Source organism: Pararge aegeria, chromosome 4 (genome assembly GCF_905163445.1).
Source record: "Pararge aegeria chromosome 4, ilParAegt1.1, whole genome shotgun sequence".
Lineage (NCBI taxonomy): Eukaryota > Metazoa > Arthropoda > Insecta > Lepidoptera > Nymphalidae > Pararge > Pararge aegeria.
In genome coordinates this window covers 10,391,666-10,414,146 of record NC_053183.1, presented here as the reverse complement: position 1 = coordinate 10,414,146, position 22,481 = coordinate 10,391,666, and the positions used below count along the sequence as shown (strand labels likewise).

At 36.2% G+C, this 22,481-nt stretch overlaps 1 protein-coding gene across 1 annotated transcript in view; it reads left to right on the top strand.

Moving 5' to 3' along the window:
• The first annotated feature begins 5,687 nt into the window (after positions 1-5,687).
• LOC120623518 (multidrug resistance-associated protein 4-like) overlaps positions 5,688-22,481 on the top strand; it is a 46,473-nt gene continuing 29,679 nt past the window's right edge. The window contains exons 1-9 of the mRNA XM_039889569.1: positions 5,688-5,808; positions 7,691-7,839; positions 10,918-11,248; positions 12,480-12,692; positions 13,855-14,091; positions 14,869-15,054; positions 17,489-17,731; positions 18,173-18,427; positions 20,162-20,387. Coding sequence (XP_039745503.1) covers positions 5,743-5,808; positions 7,691-7,839; positions 10,918-11,248; positions 12,480-12,692; positions 13,855-14,091; positions 14,869-15,054; positions 17,489-17,731; positions 18,173-18,427; positions 20,162-20,387 — 1,906 coding nt within the window. The 5' untranslated portion in view covers positions 5,688-5,742. The remainder of the gene's footprint in view (positions 5,809-7,690; positions 7,840-10,917; positions 11,249-12,479; positions 12,693-13,854; positions 14,092-14,868; positions 15,055-17,488; positions 17,732-18,172; positions 18,428-20,161; positions 20,388-22,481) is intronic.

Here is a 22,481-nt window from a genome sequence, read left to right as displayed (position 1 = left end):
TCGATAAAGGGGATGGGTTAATATAACTGTAATATACTCCTAACAGGTCAGCCCGCTAACGTCTAAGACCGCGTCACCACATACCGTCAAATAAGATTGCAGTTAAAGGCTTGTGAGGAAATTTGAAAAAAAAAAATGTAAGGCTATGAAACACACGGGACCCGAAATGTTCGTACTTCGTCGGGTTTTTTCGTTCGGGTCGACCGGTTCCTTGGGACTAGAACTTCGCAGTGCATTACCACGCGTACGCCTCGTTGCATTGTATTATGGAAGAATCGTGATGCAATTACAGTGAAGGCCGGCAAAGATTTACTGATACTGCATGAATGTACATTTTAGAGCAAACTTCCGCCATATTCCCTGTTACTGTAGGTTTATTAAGGTTAGGTTCAATGAACATTAAGCATAATGAGCTATAATACGCGAAAACTAGTAAAATCTGAAAAATGTATAAACCAGTTAGCAGTTTTCCATTAGAAGATGTTTACTTTAGTAAACATCATCTAAGGATGTTCTCGTGTCGGAGCGAAACGTGTTTAAAGAGTACATTTTCGAAGATCTGTTTTGTGTGGAGTATCAATAAAGAATGGGGAAAACTATATTTTTTTATTAATGGAAATAAATAAATAGATATATTAAGACAATACACACATTGCCATCTAGCTCCAAAGTAAGCGTAGCTTGTGTTATGTGTACTAAGATAAGTGATAAATATTTTTTATGAATAATATATACTTACAATTTACAGATAAACACCCAGACACTGAAAAACGTTCGTGTTCATCACACAAACATTTTTCCAGTTGTGGGGATCGAGCCTATAGCCTTGGACAAAGAAAGCACTGCCCACTGCGCCACTCTGCCATCATAATATAAATTGCACTGTACAGATTTTTGCGAATTATGGCAAATTAAGCGTAATATTAATGGTATATCATGGATTTCCGCAAAGTGGAGCCGTCTTCTATCCAAGACTAGGTTCAGTAGGAAAAAAATGAACCCCAATACAAGTCTGACTGAGGCATAGGGTTTAGCCTTATATGCCTGTAATTACGTACAACGGCAACAATGGCCGGCAGGCGGCAAAATAAGCGGGTACAAAAGCTCTTCTACTTAGTGTTGCCCAAATGCAAGAACAAGACGAGACTTAGCCAGTCTTGGTCTTGGTCTTGCGCCAATACACCTGGTCTTGGTCTTGGTCTTGGTCTTGCGCTCCCAGTCTTGGTCTTGGTCTTGGTCTTGCAGCAAGAGTCTTGCAAGTCTTGCAATTACCTATTAGTCTATTACTATTTATTAAAGTTTACTTTAAATCTTAGAAAAACGTATTAGAATTGGAACATTGTGAGCTTGAATTAACATAGCCATAGTAAAGATCAAGCAGATTAATAAATAACTGAAGATTTGATAAGAAATTCGAAAAATCAACTGACCTATATGTCGTATTCCATGGAAGTAACTGTTTCTTAATAAACATTTATGATTTATAAGCTTACATTTGCTAAAACATGTAAAAAAACAAAGTAATTACAATAACTTGACTGTATTTTAAAGAACAATACTTATCTGTCTAGAAAGAGATTGAACCCTCAACTTATAAGAAATTTAATAAAAGAGTTTTACGATTTATCATTTATTTGAATAAAAAATAAAATACAACACAAATCAACAGCTTTATCATTAGGTTATGATACTTTATATCAATTCTTTTGACCAAGAATTAATACAAAGTAACCATCTGGCTGACTCATCACTATATTTCTATGTTTTCTAATTACTAATGATGCTTTAGAAAATAACCTCTCAGCAGGTACTGAAGTTGCAGGTATTGAGAGAAAATCACGGGCCATTTTCGATAAAATCGGATACTCTGTCTCATGCGTCCTCCACCAATCTAAAATCACCAATCTGAAACTTATTTATTCTTTGGAACACCTGTAGGTACTCTTAAAATTCGAAATTATTTTGCATGAATAGTGTCAAATGTTATGATTTCGGCGCGGCGGCAACGATTGTTTTAGATTTCAAAAGAAGCCGCCGGCGCGTGTATCATAACCATGTACTTCCGAAAAGCGGCAAATTTCTTTGAGAAGTAAGTACAAAACCTTTGATGCCGCATTATCAAAGTGCCGATGGTTAAAACATAACTATGCATGCACTCAGTTTGATTTTAATAGATATTTTTTTATTCGCTATGTTTATGGTATTAGTCGTAATGCGCATAGGTCCAGTTTTTCATATTCTTTGATATAGTTTTTTGCGTCTCATAGAATTCCTAAGCGTACCTACCTACCTATACACCGAACTGTTACACCTAACTACTCCGTGAAATAGCGCTAAGTCCTAGCTGCAAGACGCAAGAGTCTTGCAGGCTATGTCTTGTTCTTGCTCAAGTCTTGCACGGTCAGTCTTGGTCTTGGTCTTGCTAAAAATACGCGGTCTTGTTCTTGGTCTTGGTCTTGCAAAAACGCAAGAACAAGACCAAGACTGCAAGACCAAGACTGAATTTGGGCAACACTACTTCTACTACTGAAAATTATATTTAGTACTTGCCTGCAAAGCTAATATTAATCTATATATATAAAAGAGAAGGTGTGTGGGTATGTTCTGTATAGGCACCGAAACGGCTGGACCGATTTCAATGAAACTTTTAGGGAATCTCCGGATTGACCTGGCGAGAAATCCTGAAATCCAAGTTTGGTGACGATCGGAGCACTCCTATTTTTGAACTGTCAAACTGTCAAATACAGCTTTTATTTACTATGATGATATTATATTGTTGGGTTTACATGGGTGTAGATAATGATCTTCACCCCCTCGAGAAGAGAATAGAAGAGAATGAATACGGATAGAAATAAATGATTTAATATTTTATGAGACTTCAATTAAAAATTTAAAAGCTTATTGTTTAAATAAAATAAAGCAAAATCTAGCCCGGCGAAGCGGGCTGGGTACGCTAGTTTTTAATAATTAATTCTAATTAATTACTATTTTTCTTTAGGTAACATGTTTTCATATTGTTGTGCTCGGAAGTGGTAAAAACCTCTTTTTTTTCCTCTGTATAAACTGAGTGAGTTAAAAAACTAGTTAAATTGTTAACTAGTCATAATTTAACATGCAAACTACATATTATAATCCGGGTTAGGAGCTTGCACTCGTAACGTAGGGTGTTTAGAGTACTGAGGGGAAAAATATGTAATGCTGATGTGTGTACGCCTAGTAAGCCTGCGTGCGCCGGACCGGTATGTTTGGCGGAGGCACCGGCCATCGCTGCTGGCGGTGCCGAACGGGCGCACTGAAGGAGGCGCCACTGACGCGCGCACTCGGACCTTCAATGTGATAGCCGAGAAGACGGATTTATTTTATTGCACTCTGAGTGAACTCTCAAATAAAGCGATTTGGATTTTATCATGTACATTATAGTTATATATATTATTAAAATTTACGTAACATAGGCCATAGTTCACCGAGCTGGCCAAGTGCTGATTGATGAACTTTAGTTATTTGCTTTCCAAATAAATAAAAAACAATAATAAAGAATTAGGTGTTAGTGGAAATTACCGAGAGGTCACTTAGAATGTCGGTTTAACATGATGACCGAGCTCGGAGGTAAAAATTGCATAACAGTACCCAATGTTTTGTTAATATTTATTATTCCAAAAAGGACTACGGAAGGTAGGTGTTGAAATACCACATTAAAATGTGGTATTTCAACACCTACGGGTCAATTTATTTTACACGACGGCACATATATACATGTAAGTGTATAAAACTGAAAAACAGATGCTGCTGTTTTAATTAAAAGGTAACGGGATGAGTTGCTCCATTTTTATGAAACGATAAAATATTAAAACTTCACGGCTGAGCGTTTCTGTATATTCTGTAAGCTATTTGGTATGATGACAAATGTCAGAACAAAAGTAGAATGTCGCAATAGTTTTTTTGGTGATTCTGTGTTTTTTTAATGAACACGCAAAATTATTTTCGGTAAATGTTACTATTACCACATTGAATACAAATAAAACATGCCTTGTTTTATATATAATAAAATTTTGGAACTGATGTAAATTGCTGCGGTGGATTAAATAAAATTATAATAAAATATATAAGGATGTGTGATAAGCAGGTAAGACTTCTACCTACCTTATTCCCCTGCATGCTAAAAGGCTGAATAGATTTGAATGAAATAGTACTAAGTATCTAAGGCATCAATAAATGGATTATTTTTGTGAACTTCTTTGTTTTGTTATTCTTTCACGCAGTATCTCTCGCATCTATAAGGGAGGTATACTCTGCTGTGCAACAGCAAAAGGTGATATTTTGCCATTGCTAAAACAACTTGACGGCCGATTGGCGCAGTGGGCAGCGACCCTGCTTTCTGAGTCAAAGGCCGTGGGTTCGATACCCACAACTGGAAAATGTTTGTGTGATGAACAGGATTGTTTTTAGTGTCCAGGTGTTTATATGTATTTTATAAGTATTTATTTATATTATTCATAAAATTCATCAGTCATCTTAGCACCCATAACACAAGCTAGGCTTATATTGGGGCTAGATGGCGGTGTGTGTATTGTTGTAGTATATTTATTTATATATTTATAACTACTTTTTTATATTTTTTTATTCCACTACAAGTTAGCCCTTGACTACAATCTCGTCTGGTGGTAAGTGATGATTCAGTCTAAGATGGTAGCCGGCTAACCTGTTAGGGAGTATGGTAGTCATATCCCGAAAAGGTTACCCGCACTGTAACACTAAATCGCGTAGCGGCACGTCTTTGTCCGAAGGGTGGTAACTAGCCACGAGCAAAGCCTCCCACCAGACCAGACTACTACTACTTAAGTATAATACTGGTTGTTTTCTATATCTTTCCTTTTCCAAATTCGAAAAAAATAAGTAAGGTACGTGGATGCAGATGCAGGACAAGCCTACTCAGTTGTAGCTAAAAGTCGTCTTTTTCAGTAGATCGGCAATGCTGGATACAGTACCTATACCTACCTAAGTTGGTATATTTTTACCTATGTTTGGCTCAATTGCTGCACCGATCTTTTTGTGTGGCACAGAGTTAATTAGAATTCTGGAGAAGGACGAAGAATAATTTTTATCCCGGAAAAACACCTGAAACTGTACAAATCATCATCAATAGCCTATAACAGTTTACTGCTAGACTAAATGCCTCTCCTAACGGAAGGTTTTGCCTATAGTCGTAACGCCGGGCAGAAAGGTGTACAGAGGACGCTGCTTTCCATTCTTCGTTGTATTCCTTTAGTCGCCTCATACGACACTAGAAGGCAGAGGTGGGGTGGTAACAACTGTATTCTGATCATCTGTCATCACACGCCACATCTATTAACAGTTGTCACTTATGCATAGCTAAGGTCGGATTTTAATGAAATTTAATTTATAAAGACATAACCTAGGATGTAGATTTCTTATCCTGGGAAAAGTAAAGGTTAAAGCGGGATTTTTTTTTAAAACGAGAAACTCGCGGTTGATGTTGCGTCACTTCTAACACTCTCATAACAGCGAGTGCGTCAATCACACTACAACGGTCACTGGGCCGTGAACGTAATACTGGGACTGGGCGATGTTAAAGTTCGCAACTTTTAGTGAACGGAATCGTAGCCAAAACGTAGACTTTTATGAAAACAGAGTACATTATGTAACAATCACTATTTCCAGGCTTGTAGCCATGGAAAATACGGGAAAACTGGTTCATTTTCGCTGCCAACTAAACAAACCTCGATGTGCTCCCTTATTATTTGGAATATTTCCAAGGCACTGGAAAATAATCCGAGTATAGATTTAACGGTACAGTATATACATTTTGTTTTAATTTTACTTGCTAATATAGCATAATGCGTACGTATCTAGGTATATATTCTTTAAAGTAAGTAACGCATACTTGAGTGACTATATATACCTATACACTTTATTAGCGGCAGATAATATCTTGCGGTTTCATTAACTTTGGCATGTGTTTTTTGAACAATATAAGCTATATGTTTAATTATAATAGAGTAGGCTTTAGGTGTCATTTAAAACAGTAATAATATGACCTACCTACTACGATTAGATACCTACTTATCTTATTAATGTTTTGGATACTACAGCGATTTGAGTATTTTTTAAAGTAACTTGAGCATTTGCTATCGAAAGCACTGTTAGGTCTAGTAAAACTGATGATGCAGACTACTGATGGCCACCGGAACATAAGCAGCACATACATACAATAATAAGTGTTACACTGGTTGCGCTTGTTTTATAGTATATAGAAGTTATATAGTAGGTAAGCAATTTCTGCTCGTCACAATAAAGGAGCTGATGCTGAATTAACCCGGCCCCGGCTTCGGGTAAAGCAATATTTTTTAAGAATTTGGCTTTTATTTAACTTAGACATGATTGCAAATCTACCCACTAAATAGCGTGAGTAAAAATTTTTTTACCAAAAAGAACCGACTTGTTATACAACTAAAATGCAATAAGTAAATATTTTATACAATATTTTTAAGTCGGTGCCAAGTAAAATGTAGAAAATTACTGGTATTTTCGTTCCTACTATATAAAAAGAAACACGAAATAGGTACATATACGTAGTAACTTTCTACATTTTACTTGGCACCAAATTAAAAATGTTGTAGAAAATATTAATTTTCTTGCTTTTTAGTTGTAGGAATAACTTTCTTCGAAGGCTTCTTTTTGGTCAGAATTTTTTTATCGATATTTTGCAAACTACTGACAATTTATCGATAAATCGTTTCATCGTAAAAATTGTTGAGTAGCAAAGCTATTCTATTATTATTTTTATAATTATAACGTAGAATGTATATTATCTAATGGCTGCAAAGAATGGGTTTTGCACCTATCTTTATCTTTTAATAATACATAATGCAGAATGCATTACAAATCTAAGCGGTTCTTGCTAAGAAGGGAGCGAACTTACATCCTAAGATTGTATAAGTTCTTGTTTCTAATTCTTTGCGTAGGTACCTACCTATTATTTTTTTTTTTTTTTATTTATACACTTTATTTGTACACCACAAATAGGAAAAAAAAACAATGGACACAACAAAAATAAACTTAAAAAGTAGGATACAAAGGGCGGCCTTATCGCTTAGTAGCGATCTCTTCCAGGCAACCTTAGGATTAGGAAAACCAAGGGAAACAGATTGGTGGGGTGTATTATTATTATATACATACTTACGAACAATAACACACTAATACTTATCAAGATTACACTCATAAAATACTAATAATAATAAATATAAAAAATAATAAACTAATATATACTAAAACATACTTAAATATGAGTAAGAGTTAATCACTGTCGTCTTTATTGCTCAAGATAATGAGCTTTAACAGCATTTTTGAATATGTCTAGTGACCTTGACTGTCGTATGCTTTTACCTCAATATCATGCGGCTGGTTGAATCCTAAGAAAAATCTACTGACAGTAAATTATTTATTCGTGCACTTGCAGCGACGTAATCACTAAAACAGATTTAAAGCACATATTCAGAGGTGCATATAGAGTGTCATACCCCTGCCACCTTAAAGTTGCTAACAACTATTTACAGATAAATTACGTTTACCTACTGATAACAATCAAAAGTAGGTAGTAATAGTAAATACAGTTGACGGGATGATGTAGACGTTGTTTAAATAATTCATTGTAGTATATTGTTTGATGTAGCGTGCGATACGTTCGGCGCACGAGCGTCTCGAGCTCGAGTCACGCGACGAAAGCAAGATGATGTCACAGGCGCCGGGGGACCGACATATGACCTGCGCGCTGCTGGCTTGGCACCAACTGGGGCACTCTGGCGTTGACGGGCTCTGCGAGTATGGCATCTATTATTTTATCGCAGCATAATAATTTATGAATCATACCACGCACGAGCATCTCGAACATCTCGAGCTCCATACCTGCAACGAGAGTAGAATCATCTCACTGGATGGCGCTGGGAGACCAAAATTTATCCAGCACAGCTGCTCTGACGTTGACGGGCTCTGCAAGTGCGGCATTTATTATTTTATTTAAGCGTTAAATTTGATGAAGCACAGCGCACGAGCATCTCGAGCTCCAGACCGGCAACGAGAGTAGAATCATATCACTGGAAGGCGCTGGGAGACCAAAATTTATCCAGCACAGCTGCTCTGACGTTGACGGGCTCTGCAAGTGTGGCATTTATTATTTTCTTTAAGCGTATTATTTGATGAAGCACGGCGCACGAGCATCTCGAGCTCCAGACCGGCAACGAGAGTAGAATCATCTCACTGTATGGCGCTGGGAGACCAAAATTTATCCAGCACTGCTGCTCTGATGTTGACGGGCTCTGCAAGTGTGGCATTTATTATTTTCTTTAAGCGTATTATTTGATGAAGCACGGCGCACGAGCATCTCGAGCTCCAGACCGGCAACGAGAGTAGAATCATCTCACTGGATGGCGCTGGGAGACCAAAATTTATCCAGCACTGCTGCTCTGATGTTGACGGGCTCTGCAAGTGTGGCATTTATTATTTTCTTTAAGCGTATTATTTGATGAAGCACAGCGCACGAGCATCTCGAACTCGAGCTCGTTCGGTGAGAACAGAGCGAATTCACAGACTCCTGGGGACGAACATATGACAGAGTATAGAACTCTTATAATAATAAATAGGTATACTACCAGGGTACACAATAGGTATACTTCCATTTGAGATATAAGTAAAAAATAAGAGGTAAAAAAAAAACTTTGCATTGTTAGCGTTCCATTCATAATTCGCAAAAAAACATAACATTTATGGCGGGAACAATTCGACCCGATATAACAGTTAAGGTCAGACCCTCATAAACGGAACAGGGTATGTTGTATCGCCTTCGAATGTAATGGAGACAATTAAACTCGTCATTATTATCCACAGTTAACAGGGTGACCCATTTTTTTTATCTTACGAGCTACTGTAAATCCGACTGAAAAGGTTAGAGCACACCCTTTTGCCGTTACTTATTGGAATAATAAGTTAAATTATCGTTCTTGTGTATTGTACTTTGTTGGGTAAGAAAAATTAGCAAATATTATAACTTCATTTCTTACATGGAGTTTCAACTACTGAATCAATTACAAATATTTTTAATAAAATAATCAGCTGTACTAGTAATTGTAAGTAATACCTAAAAATGGGTTATATTGGGGCATTTCCTACATAAGATGAACATAAAAAAATGACGATCTCCAATCGTCCAACCGATTGATGCTATTTGTAAATAATAAACTCTTAACAATAAACTTTTTATAATAATAAGTAAAAGCAAACTATCTACTATAATAGTCTATCTACTTATTCAGACCCTAGAACCAAAGCCCTTTGAAAGCGAATTAAGCGAGCCCAAATTCGATGGGTTTATATAACCTATATACATCACCAATATCTCAGAGTTACCTTCCATTTGTTTTGAAAGCTTCTAGACAAGATATTTAGGTAGAATGTTGACCCTAAATCCGACCCTTACCGTATAATCCTAAAATTATTTTCTTTTATCACGGCAAAGTGCTCGAAAACATCTCTATTTACTCCACAAGTATGTATGCATCTGTCTATCTAATCTCTATATATAAAAGAGAAAGTGTGTGGGTATGTTCCGTATAGGCGCCGAAACGGCTGGACCGATTTTAATGAAATTTTCAGGGAATCTCCGGATTGACCTGACGAGTAATCCTGTAAAGTTTGGTGACGATCGGAGCAGTCCTATTTTTGAACTGTCAAACTGTCAAATACAGCTTTTATTTACTATGATGATATTCTATTGTTGGGTGTAGATAATGATCTTCACCCGCTCGAGATGAGAATAGAAGAGAATGAATACGGGGAGAAATAAATGATTTAATATATTATAAGAAAAAAAAAAATTTAATGATGTAAGTTTATTGTTTAAATAAAATAAAGCAAAATCTAGCCCGGCGAAGCGGCCTGGGTACGCTAGTACAATCTAAATCTCCATTTGCGTGCAATTCGTCGTTGCAGTTACGTAACTCCACTCCACATAGACACTGCAATGTTACCCCTTCAAAGGGCCCGAAAAAGCTTCTCTATTTTTAACTTATACCCTACAAGTATGTATGCATCTGCAAATACAATCTAAATCTCCATTTGCGTGAAATTCGTTTTTGCAGTAACGTAAATCCACTCCACATAGACACTGCAATGTTAACCCTACAATGGACCCGACAAAGCTTCTCTATTTTCAACTTATACCCAACGAGCATGTATGCATCTGCAAATGCAATCTAAATCTTCATTTGCGTGCAATTCGTCGTTGCAGTTACGTAACTCCACTCCACGTAGACACTGCCTGCTGTTCCTAGTTAAATTACGAGCACTAAGCGCGAGTAGTTCTTGCCATTGCCCTAATTGCGGTTGGCGAAAATTTAATTGATGCGGGTGCCCTGTTAACGTTTTCATTGACTCGTGTAAGGAGCCTCCGCATAAACTTGGCAATTAACAGGTGCTACAATTATGTCACGGTTAAGTACTGCTAGTATAGGTGATACACGGTGCTTTTTTCTCGTCGTAGGTACAACAGTGACCCGGTTAATCCTTCTAATGTAAAAATATGTATGCATTAACGAATGTCAGCAGCGATGAGCGGCAGCGGTAACAAATCAATCAATTGCGGCCGTTTGATCCAGTACAAAAAATATTCGAATGGATATTAATTTGATCAGCTGCTTTAATATTTCTTAATGTCAGCTGCTTTAATAGTTCTAGTTATTTTTATAATTTTTTTATCATTGGTGTACCTTCTTAGTATACTTCAAGTATTTTGAATATTGCTTAGATCGGACAGATTAAAGGAAGTATCGTTGTTTGACGGTAAAAAAACTGAGTATAATAGTTACTGTATATTTTTACCTTAATAATGCAATCGAGTTTTCACAGATTTATCGAAGAGAACCGCCACAAACCAGTGTGCAGTACCCCCGATGAATCCTCAAATAATTTTGATATTGAAAGAGTCAACAAATCAGATCCTTTTCGAACATCAATCAAAGTAGAACATAAGAGTTCGAAGAATAATAAAGACGTTGACTCACAGATTTTTGACACGCAGTCTCTAATGGGGCCTGTCGTGAAGTTGCCAGTGGAAACGATCGTGATGCGATTTACGCCAGCACCGCCGTGTCAACATCATTTGAAAAAAACACAAAAAACCCAAAATGACGCCAAGTCGCTGAAATGTCAAAATAACATAAAAAATAAAATAGACGCTGTAAGTAGGTGCTTGATTTGCTTCAGACCGATACTTATTAACATTCAAGCTACTTTCCTTTTGATTTAACCAAATAGTGTAGGTCTACATAGGTTTCGTAGAGTGCGCGAGTATAAGAACATTAAGGTGTTTGTAATGGCTTCTTCTGTTCTACCTAAATAATGCAAACTAGGCCTCACACTCATAATTAGTCTGTCTATTGTAGTTTCCCGATTTATCGATAATAGATGGGACTTTCAGGTGATTAAAGCCGTTTTATTCGCTTTCCAATTTGCGAATGATAATACATTGGATGGAACAGGTGCTGTAAAATTTCAACTTTTGGTTTTATTAGGTACCTATCTTTTCTGGCACTTTTCCGAAAACAAGTTTAATTAAGAACGATTGTCACCTTTTAAATTACGGATCAGAATCGACGCCAATTTTCTAATTAGTTTTTTTTAATATAATACAAACCTTTAAAGAATAGTTTTGTTACTAATGATTAAACGAAACAAAAAAATTAAAACATGATTGCACGTGTTTGCACTCCGGCCAGCTAGATGTCCAGTTTGCCGTATTCCAGTAACGCAGAAAAACAACCTTACGAACTTTCTATATTATTTAATTATATTATATCTATGCTTTTATCGAATAGCTTTTGCTATGTTGGTTTTTGCAGTTTTCGGTTCGTATGTCCAATACGAACCGTTGCCCTCCTGCAATCTAACTTTAGCTATCGAAGTTCGCTATAGAAGCCTAGACGAAGGACGTACATAAGAAGTTCCATGCGTGCTCTGCATATAGAATTGTCCAATTAACGTCTAGCTGATCGTATTTTATTTGTAGTTTTTTTTAATTCAACTACAGTTAAGCGTTTACTGCAATCTCACTCCTGGGGTTTGCCAGCATTTGACAGTGATCTTGCCTCCCTGGACCTACTACTCACAGAACCACGGTGCCAGGGAGAGCACAGGGGAGGGATTGTTTAGTAACAATATTTACCTCGCATGGCTGGGGTTTGGAACGCCCTTCCGAGTTCTGTGTTTCCTAATCCTTACAACCTGGTTATCTTTAAAACAAGCATCTTCTAGGCAAGCGCGCCCCGTCTAATGCCACCTCTACACTTTCTATCAGATGAGATTGTGTTCAAGCGCAAGTCTATTACTAATAATAATGTAAAAAAATAGTGTTTCTAAACATACAATGGAAATGTGTATTGATTGTTTTGTTATTAGTAATTATAATTTAGGCCTGTTGTATGGATTCGGCGTGCCTACAACGCCTGTCTGAGTTAGACACTGCTGTCAACGAGCTAAGGTCACGGGCAACGAAACTGGCGCGACGAGAAGCAGATCGAGTGGAATTGTTGGAACGCGCTGAGGCTGCCTGGAAAGATCTGGAGATGGGCTTTCAGCGTCGATTATCTCTTGCCGAGGAGAAAGAAGATGATATGGCTAAACAGGTGCTTTTTTATTACTAGCAAGAATATCTCATGTTTTAATATAATTATCTCTTATTATATCTCTGCAGCACACGCAGGAGACAAAAATTATATCCCCCGATTATATCTGACAGGGCATATAATTAACTTGTCCAACACGGGAAAATGGAATAAGAGAAGTTTATCCTCGTTTATTATTACACATATATCTGGTGCGCCAGTGATCTGAGAATTGATAAAGCTGTGGAAGAAGATAATTTTTTATTCTTTCTCTGGGATATAATGGTCTTCTGGCCATGCTAGCGGTGCTGGTGGAGAAAACGGCGCGAACCTTAGGTGCTTATTATAGCGGTATGATGTACCACGTCAACAACCCGCAGGTGTTATCACGTACCTGTCATCATCATCATCATCATCCACGGCCTATTATCCTCACACTGCTCGGAACAGGCCTTCTCTGAACAGGATAGGGACCTTCAAGTAAATCGTCGTTGAGAGTATATATTATCGTTACCAACATTCTTAGTTAAATAAGTACTGAGGGACGAGGGTGAACTAATATTTTTTTTAAATTACAATTTTATCATCCCTGTAATAATGAGCGTAGGTAGCTCTGAAACGAGTGCCCAAACAATATTCAAATAATACTGATTTATGCATTGGTTGCCCTTCTGAAAAATTTGCAAAAGTTTCCTTACCTATGTACTATTCAACAAAGTTGAAAGCTTATTATAGCGGTATGATATACCACGTCAACAACCCGCAGGTGTTATCACGTACCTGTCTTCATAATCATCATCATCCACGGCCTATTATCCTCCCACTGCTCGGAACAGGCCTCCTCTCTCTTATCTATTATGCGTGTTGGCGGGCTAGTTAGACCTATATCAATTTCTTTTAAAATTGGTTCTACAAATAAAGCTGGCTATTTGACTGGCTTTGACAACAGTCGGTTGCTCTTTCATTTATTGTGTAACTATCGATTAGCAAAGAGCCGCGACGCGGCCAGCCAAACCGCTCGCTTATTATAGTAAATATATGGGCGGTGGATTAATATAATTAGGTGACCTAGCGAACGGCAGACTTTAGTGTCGTTAAATTAAAGTGTATTGAATTGCAACTACAAATACACATGTCTTTGCTTGATTCCTAAATAGTTTTATTACCAAAATAATAATTTCAGATTAAGAAAAGTATTGAAGAACGAAACTCATATAAAAATATCAGTACAAATTTAGCTGAAACATTAAAGGAACGTGGAGACGCAGCGCAGCAGGAAAGAGAACGTCTTCGAGTTTTTGAGAAAGAAGTGTGCGATCGAGCGTGTGTTCGGTTGCAATTAAGCGAAGAGTCAGCGAAAGGAGATGCCGCTCTGGCAGAGCAGTTATGTCGGGCGTCGCAGTTGGATAGGGACCTTCAAGTAAATCGTCGTTGAGAGTAGATACTATATATTATCGTTACCAACATTCTTAGTTAAATAAGTACTGAGGGTGAACTAACATCGCTTAAAGCAGTATTATTTTAATATTATAATTTTATCATCCCTGTAATAATGAGCGTAGGTAGCTCTGAAACGAGTGCCCAAACAATATGCAAATAATACTGATTTATGCATTGGTTGCCCTTCTGAAAAATTAGCAAAAGTTTTCTTACCTATGTACTATTCAACAAAGTTGAAAGCGGTATCACGGATGATTTAAATTTATTTTTAGCACATAGTCTTCTTTACTTTCTAAAGCAATTACGAGTGGTGCATAGCTGTACTACACACTTGAGAATAAACCGGCTATAAGTATATTTATCCCATGGATACCGTTAAAAGGATATTTGTGTGTGGAAACCTAATCAGCCGCCTGGGCAACAAATTGATGCAAAGGCTCCTTAGGTGTTTATCATTAATTGGTACATCGTATTTAGTTGCATATTTATTAACAGTTTTTGGCAAACTAAAACGGGGTAGAAGGTTTAGGTCATTAAATTAGTTTTTATATTCCTGCGATTTGATCTAATTCTCTGTAGTCAATTTCCTCAACACGTTATGGGAACAAAATTACAATTATAGCAGTCTATTATTATAAGTATGTAAAATAAATTGTATTAAGTATGAATCAATTATTTTGGTAATTTTAGGTTATGATAATATATACCTATAATTATAGGTTTTGATTAATAATTAAATGATTTCCATACAAAACAGTTTAAAGAAGAGCAAGCTCGTAGAAAAGTGACAAGCCTACAGAGTGAGTTGGAGTCATCTCAATGCTTGACTTATGAGGCTGAACGTGCAATGCGTTTTGAGCTGTCTGCGTTAAAAGAGCAAATAACAGAAGTGTCAAAGAATTTGTTGGCAGTGGAAGACAACAATAATTCCATTAAAGTTGAGGTAGAGACATTTTATTTGTAAATTTTAATTTCTATAAGATTAAGCTTGGCTGTGATCTGACTTGATGGCGATAGTAAGTGTAGATAAGTGTTGGTGAGTGGAGATGCGGTCTTAGATTTTTACTTTCGTCTGGAAGTAGCATTACAGAGCATACCCCTAATCCGTTGCTATGCATCATCGTACCTGCTCCGTATTTCTAGGTCCAACGAGGAACCAGAGAAGTGCCAAGGTAAAAACTGCGTTTAACTGATAATAATTACAATATATGAAGGCAAGCAAAAAAATGCCAGATAATACTATTCGAAATAATTACCTAACGCGATTAAGACGGTAGGTAACTTACTAAGCAAAAAAAAGGATATTTGTTTTATACTTTTTATTTGTACATCACATCAAGTTCAGAAAAACAAAAAAAAAGAACAGACACTTCAAGTACGTAGAAGGATACAAAAGGCGGCCTTATACAATCGCCAATGAGCGATCTCTGCTAGTAATGTAATAATGCATAGTAATAATGCATATTAAAATTATTTACAACGATAATGTCGTCAGGAAAAATGGAATTTATTCTATTATGACACTCAATTTATGCGATGAATACCTCCAGTCAATTAATAATATCAATAAAAAAAAAATTAAGAGTTTGTAAACCCTTACATTAGAAGGTTTATGTATATGTTTCAGTTTTACGTTTTTACATAGTAATGTAATTGTTCAAATATGGTTAACATTTATTGGCGTAGAACAGAGCAAATCAGTAAATTTTCCATTACTTTATATGACATTTATATTACATTAGTACTTTATATGAATATTATTACACATACGAGATATCTAGATAACGTGTCACCATGCTTGCATTCAGATATTATTAAATAAATACTTCAATTGCATGTTACAAATTAACTACAAACTTTTTTTCTTTTCTGTTTTGAGGACATTCAATATATCCTCAAACATATTACGTATTTAAAATGTAGTGTGGTGACTAGCCACGACCGAAGGCTCCCGCCAGACCGGACCAGAGAAAACTCAGAAATTGTAAATTCCCAAAATTACCCCTGTCGGGAATTGAACCCATGACCTCCAACTTAAAACCACATCGATAATCGCTGCGCAAGGGAAGTCGTCAATTATAATGTGCTGCGAATTGTGATTAAATAATTTATTTTTATTTAATCACGACTATATAATTGACGACTTCCCCGGCACAGCGATGATCGATGTGGTTTTAAGTTGGAGGTCCCGGGGTTCAATTCCCGAAAGGGTTGTTTAGGTATTTTTTAATTTCTAAATTTAAGTATGGTGTAATTTATTTATTCTGACAAGGCTTGCATAACTATAAACGAATATTAGTAGTGCAGCTTTTTGTTATAGAGCTCGTCCGGGGAAAAACTAGTACCTTGCTTATTACTTTCGGCTTAACACCTAAAACTTGAAGAGGTTGATGGAAACAAGGCAGCACTTTGTAGGACATGTTGCTTGCACGCCCTGCAAAATGATGCTCTGTTTATAAGCTATAGTTTTCCCATCTAGGTGGGAATCTGGTTAGTTCGGTCAATTATAACATAATTGCTCATCCCTATTCCCTACTTAATATTATAAATGTCAATGTAAGTTTGTTTGTTACGCTTTCACGCAAAAACTACTTAACTGATCCTCATGAAACTTTGTACAACAATTCTTGGAAGTATTAGAAGTATTATAGGAAACTTTTTATTCCGACATTAAGCTCGGTTCCTTTGGGAGAGGGGATGAAAATGTTTGACGATTTTACACCATCTCCGAAAAATTATAACCGATTTAAATAATTATTTTTGTACTATATAGGTTATAATATGTGTTTAATTTTCCCCAAACTTTGTGTAGATACGAATGTGGTTAGAGATAGAGGACAGAACTCCTCATTTAAGGCTTAGCGATACTAAATAGTTTACATTTTTTTAGAACTACAACTAAATTGAATGCCACATCAAAAAACAAAATGAAACGCAGACGAAGTCGCGGGCAACAGCTAGTTATAAAATAAATGCAATTGGTGCGGTCGTTCAAATAAGTTAATAGAATAACTTGCAGTCGCTATAAAAACGACTAAATTGTAAACAGTTGAAAGTTCTTAGGATTTCTTGAAACACATTTTCTAACATTATTTTTCACTCACTCCAGTGTCGCTTCAGTAGCTACTATGATAAATGACGATTTTTTTTCTTAGAGTTTACAGGGAAAACCTTAATTTTTAATGTTCATTATGAAACAAGTGTGGTAAATTGAATCTTATACCTTACCTACCTTATACCTACCTTATAGCCAAGTAATAAGGTCCAAGTTACGACCAATAGCGATGAAAGAGTTTATTTCTATACAAAATAAGTGCGAAGTTATTCAGGGCGAACTATTATTTCGATTGCGATAAAAACAATTAGCTTGATTTCAGCTTGACAACTTTAGACAAGAAAAAGCAAACATCATAGAAGATTTAGATGGTTGCAAAGACATCTGTGAAAGTCGCATGAAGGGACGAATAGATGAGCTGAATCAAAAGAGAGAACTGTTAAAGGAACTTAAGGAAAGAGTTATGGAATGTCAGTGCAAGCGGCCTCAAGATGTCGCCGTAGAGGTCAAACGGACTCCATCTCTTGCAGCATTATGTCATTGTACCCCAGAAGATAAGCTTTTGGTAATTTTAGATTCTTGAATGATTGCTTTGGTAACACGAAGTGTGTTACCAAAGCAATCACTGCTAACTTGTTCGGTTTGGCAGTTATATTAAATCCATAGGTACCCCTAATTGGTTTCTACGCGGCATCGTACATGAACGCTAAATAACTCGGTGGTGAGTATTTGTGGGTAGGGTGGTAACTAAACACGACCTTTATAAATTATAAATTCCCAAAATTACCCTTTCCTGGATAGCACCCGGGATATCCACATCATCACTGCGCTGACCTCCCACTTATAAGACTACAGCATTTACGCATTACCTCTACATCTTGTAGTCCAGTGATATCAGGACAATTTATGGGGTTTAAGTAGGAACTTTAAACAGCTCATTCTTGTATTTTGTAAAAAGTCACAGCTTCTTCTCCCGAAAAATAACCGCTACTTTTTAATATTTCAGGATTCCTGTTCGTGTACATCTTTACGAAGTCAACTTCTGTCGAATCTTTTATCCGATTTATTTGGAGGGTTGCAAACAGAGATGGGCGCGTCTGGTTTGCTGATGCCATGTGGTCTGTTGTTGTGTTTAGATGATCGTCACAACTGGGACCGCGCCTCGGTTGTCAAATCAAGCCTGCGCAATTTCTTTGCGCAATTACTCGTCGGCGAACTAGACATTGCGATCGCAACTTCCATTGAAAAGTATCATGCAAAAGTTAGTATCGACTGTTAGTTTTGATTTTAACAATCGTTTCTACCTCAAGCTAGTTGAACGACAGCGGTAAAAAATCAATGCAGTAAATATTTCTTTTTGAGGAATTGCTATTAGAATAAGGAAAACGGCTTAGCCTGTCAAGCATTTACGAATAAAGTATGAAGTTCCCAGTTCAACCAGCCAAAGAAGTTGAATTAGTAATTTCATCATCTTTGTTAAACATTTCGATAAGCAAAATCTTAAATTGTTTATTAATCAATAAAAAAAGGCGAGAAGAATCATCATCGTTATCAACCCATTACCGGCCCACTGCACGCACGGATCTCCTCTCGGAACGAGAAGGGCCTAGTCTAGTCTAGGTCTACGTCTATAACGTTATGTAGAAGTTTCAGGCATGCAGTTGTCTCCTCACGATGTTTTCTTTAAACATCAATGCACGGTATATGCAGTATCACGATTGATAATGCGGCCGATTGGGGCAGCGGGTAGCAACCCTGCTTTCTGAGACCAAGGGCTTAGGTTGGCTAAAAATTTATGTGTGATGAACATGCATGTTTTCAATGTCTAGGTGTTTATTTGTTTATTATTCATAATAATATTAACCAGTTATCTCAGTTCCATAAAACAAGCTACGCTTACTTTGGAGCTAGATGGCGTAGTATTACATTTTAGTGATTAAAAATTTTAAAAAAAATAGTGTTAAACGCACACAACTCGAGTAAGAGGCACTTGCTGAGGACCGAACTCGGTCCCCCAAAATAGGGAGGCATTTAGGCACGTGCACGCTCGCAAGTTTCGGATTATTGCCGGTAAAATATAATACAGATAATGTCGTACTTCATTTAAAGGTAACTTCCACTCTGCAACTACCGAAAATCCATTTTGAAATAAAACAAGTAGAAAATTCAAATAACACAGTTATCTAACTACATTAAGATATTTTGTAAATATCAAAGTTATTGGCAATTATTTGTTTAAATAAACTTATATTACAAATTATATTATGATAAAACTAATTGAACCAAAAAAGAAATGAAATATAAAATGTTTTTTTTTTATAATACAATAAAATCTGACCATACAGCATTTTAGCCATGCAACTATCGATTCCAACTTCTATGGAAAGAATAATCGATATTAGGGCATTAACGATTGTGCAAAACCTCAGTCCTTCTGTAAACTTTAAAAATTATCATCCTTTAATGAGACAAAGCATTTACTATCACGGCTTCAGAGCAAGCATTCTATACGATATACATAATATACTGACCTTTGCCACTTGAAGCTCGAAAGACACATTATTTTTAATGCGCCAAAATATTGAGTACAAGTATAAATAAAAATTAAAACAAGGATATTTTAGTTTTCAGCGAAGCCACATTACTAACTTTTCATAAGGTAACTGGAGCAGTGATAGCCCAGTGGTGAGGACTTCGGTTACTCTTTCTGGTGGTCGAGCTAGAATCCTAGCACGCAACTCTAATATTTTTAAGTTGTGTGCGTTATGTAATTAAAATCACTTTCTTCAACGGCGTAGGAAAACATCGTGAGGAAACCTCCATGTTGCATGAGTTCTGCTTAAAGTTCTCAAAGGCGTGTGAAGTCCACCAATCCGTACTGTGCCAGCGTGGTGGACTACGCCCGAAACCCTTCTCATAGTGAGGGGGACCCGTGCCCTGTTGTGATCCCGGTAATGGGTCCCGGTTAAGTAACTTATTCTGTATTCCATTGTAGTGGGTGGGAGCATCTTGCGCAGACACAGCAAGATTGATACCAGATCCCGGGGAAGATGAGAACGAAGGCTGGGAGCAGCGGGCAATAGAGCGCCGTGCGTATAAGCTAGCAACAAAGCTAGCAGAGCAATTATTTGAGGATAGAGCCGAGGAACTTAAGCAAAAAGCGAAAGACATCGTGTCTAGTGGGCCACCACCGTGTGCATGTGAACGACATCAACGTAGTCGTAAGTAGCACACTTCTGTAATTGAAGCTTCTTGAAGCGCTACGAAGCATAGTCAAGTCATAGCTACTCGTTTTTGCACGCAGTTATCCAATAAAATAGTGTCAGGAACTATAATAGACAGTTGCAGGTCAGTCTGAAAAATGACTTTTTATTATAAAATAGGAATGCAAAATTTTGTTCGTTTGTTTGATTTTTTATGACGATGAAGTATAGGGAATGCTGGAATCGTAAAAACAATCGGAAACCGTTCCCGCTGGCTTTTAAAAACTAACCTTTGTTACCTATTAACGACTTTAAAACTAAACAGATGTTGTTTTAATTTGGCTAATATGCTGGTAATGAGGAAGACTTTTTAGAGGAAGACAAGGTTACCATGTTGATTTTTATATAACTAAAAAACATGGATAAGGCCGCGGGTGACATTTAGTGCTGAAATTAATTATTGTAGGTATTATTATTATTATTAAACTCTTTATTTGTATACCACAACATTAACATATACAAAATATAATAAAAGCAGAAAAATATAGAAAGAAGTAGAATACAAAAGGCGGCCTTATCGCTTAATAGCGATATCTGCCAGGCAACCTTAATTAAACCGTATTAGTAATTTAACCTAGCTTTAAACTCAACGAACGATTCCAAACATTGTAAATGTTTAAAATATTTTAAATTTACTGCGGTGATACTTTATGGCATGGTCAAGTCTAAGAATATAGGTCTATAATAATTGTTTTCTACTTAATAGGAAATGTTTATTCATTATTCTTTGTATATGTGCATTAAACATGAGAAATATTGATCATATCCTTCACAATAATATATAATTGGTTATGACATGAGCGCAGTTGCGCAACGTACTTGCAATCATCATGACTTTAACTGCCTCTTTTGTCTGCTGATTTGCATGTTTGTTTAACCGATCACAAGATACACCTTTTGATTACTGGGTTGGGCCAAAAATTGTTAGGAATTCGGTTATTCTGTTACGATATTATTGTATTGGTTGACGCGCAGTAGTAGGTACGCGCTAGTAGCAGTAGTGATGAGTGCCAACTTTAAACATCACTGTCTTAATTTTTATTTTATTTTATTGTTAAAACTTATGATTACGATATTTTTGGCATTATTATAGCTCCGTCAATTTATATCGTATAAAGTTGACATTTGCAAATCAGTATGATTTTAACATATTAGTTTTGTTGTAATAGCTTTAAAATTTTATATTTTATTTATTTTACAAATATTGGTGTTAATGTGCAAACCATATATAACTAGTCAAAAGATTAACACTAATAATAAATTCACTGAGTTAGAAAGAAACAGTAAGAAAACAATAAAGTCGCAGGTTTCAAATACAAATCGCATATAACGTTTATTATAGGAAAAAAGTTAAATGCCTAGCAAGTTATTTAAACATGCTTTCCTTTTATCGTAAATATTGATTTTTTTAAATGATTCTTAGTTTATTTTTAATACTATTAAATTTTAACGAGTGATTGTGATGTGATCGTTATTGCTATGCGCAGTTAACACCTTTTCTGTGCGGTTAAGAATGAATAAAATTAGATGTTTCCACACCTTATTTGTTTTACTGTTTTAAAAATGTTTTATTTATACATTTATATTATACAATATAATTGACGGCCGAATAGCGCAGTTTGCAGCGACCCTGCTTTCTGAGTCCAAGGCCGTGGGTTCGATTCCCACTACTGGAAAATGTTTTTGTGATGAGCATAAATGATTTTCAGTGTCTGGGTGTTTATATGTATATTCTAAGTATTTATGTATTATTATTTATAAAAAAATTTCATCAGTCATCTTATTGCCCATAACACAAGCTACGCTTAAATTGGGGCTAGATGGCGATGTGTGTATTGTCGTAGTATATTTATTTATTTTATTTATTTAATTAAAATAGTTGATCGTTATCTTTAGTTAGGGTTTTAGAGGATACGATTCTCAATATTTTATTTCTTTCTGTTTATTATATAAAATAGAACTTTGAAACTAATGGTTATTCGTTTATTCCCTATTACCAAACTTTAGAACAGATATAATTTGCCTTTGATCTCGTGGTAAATGCCGAAAAAG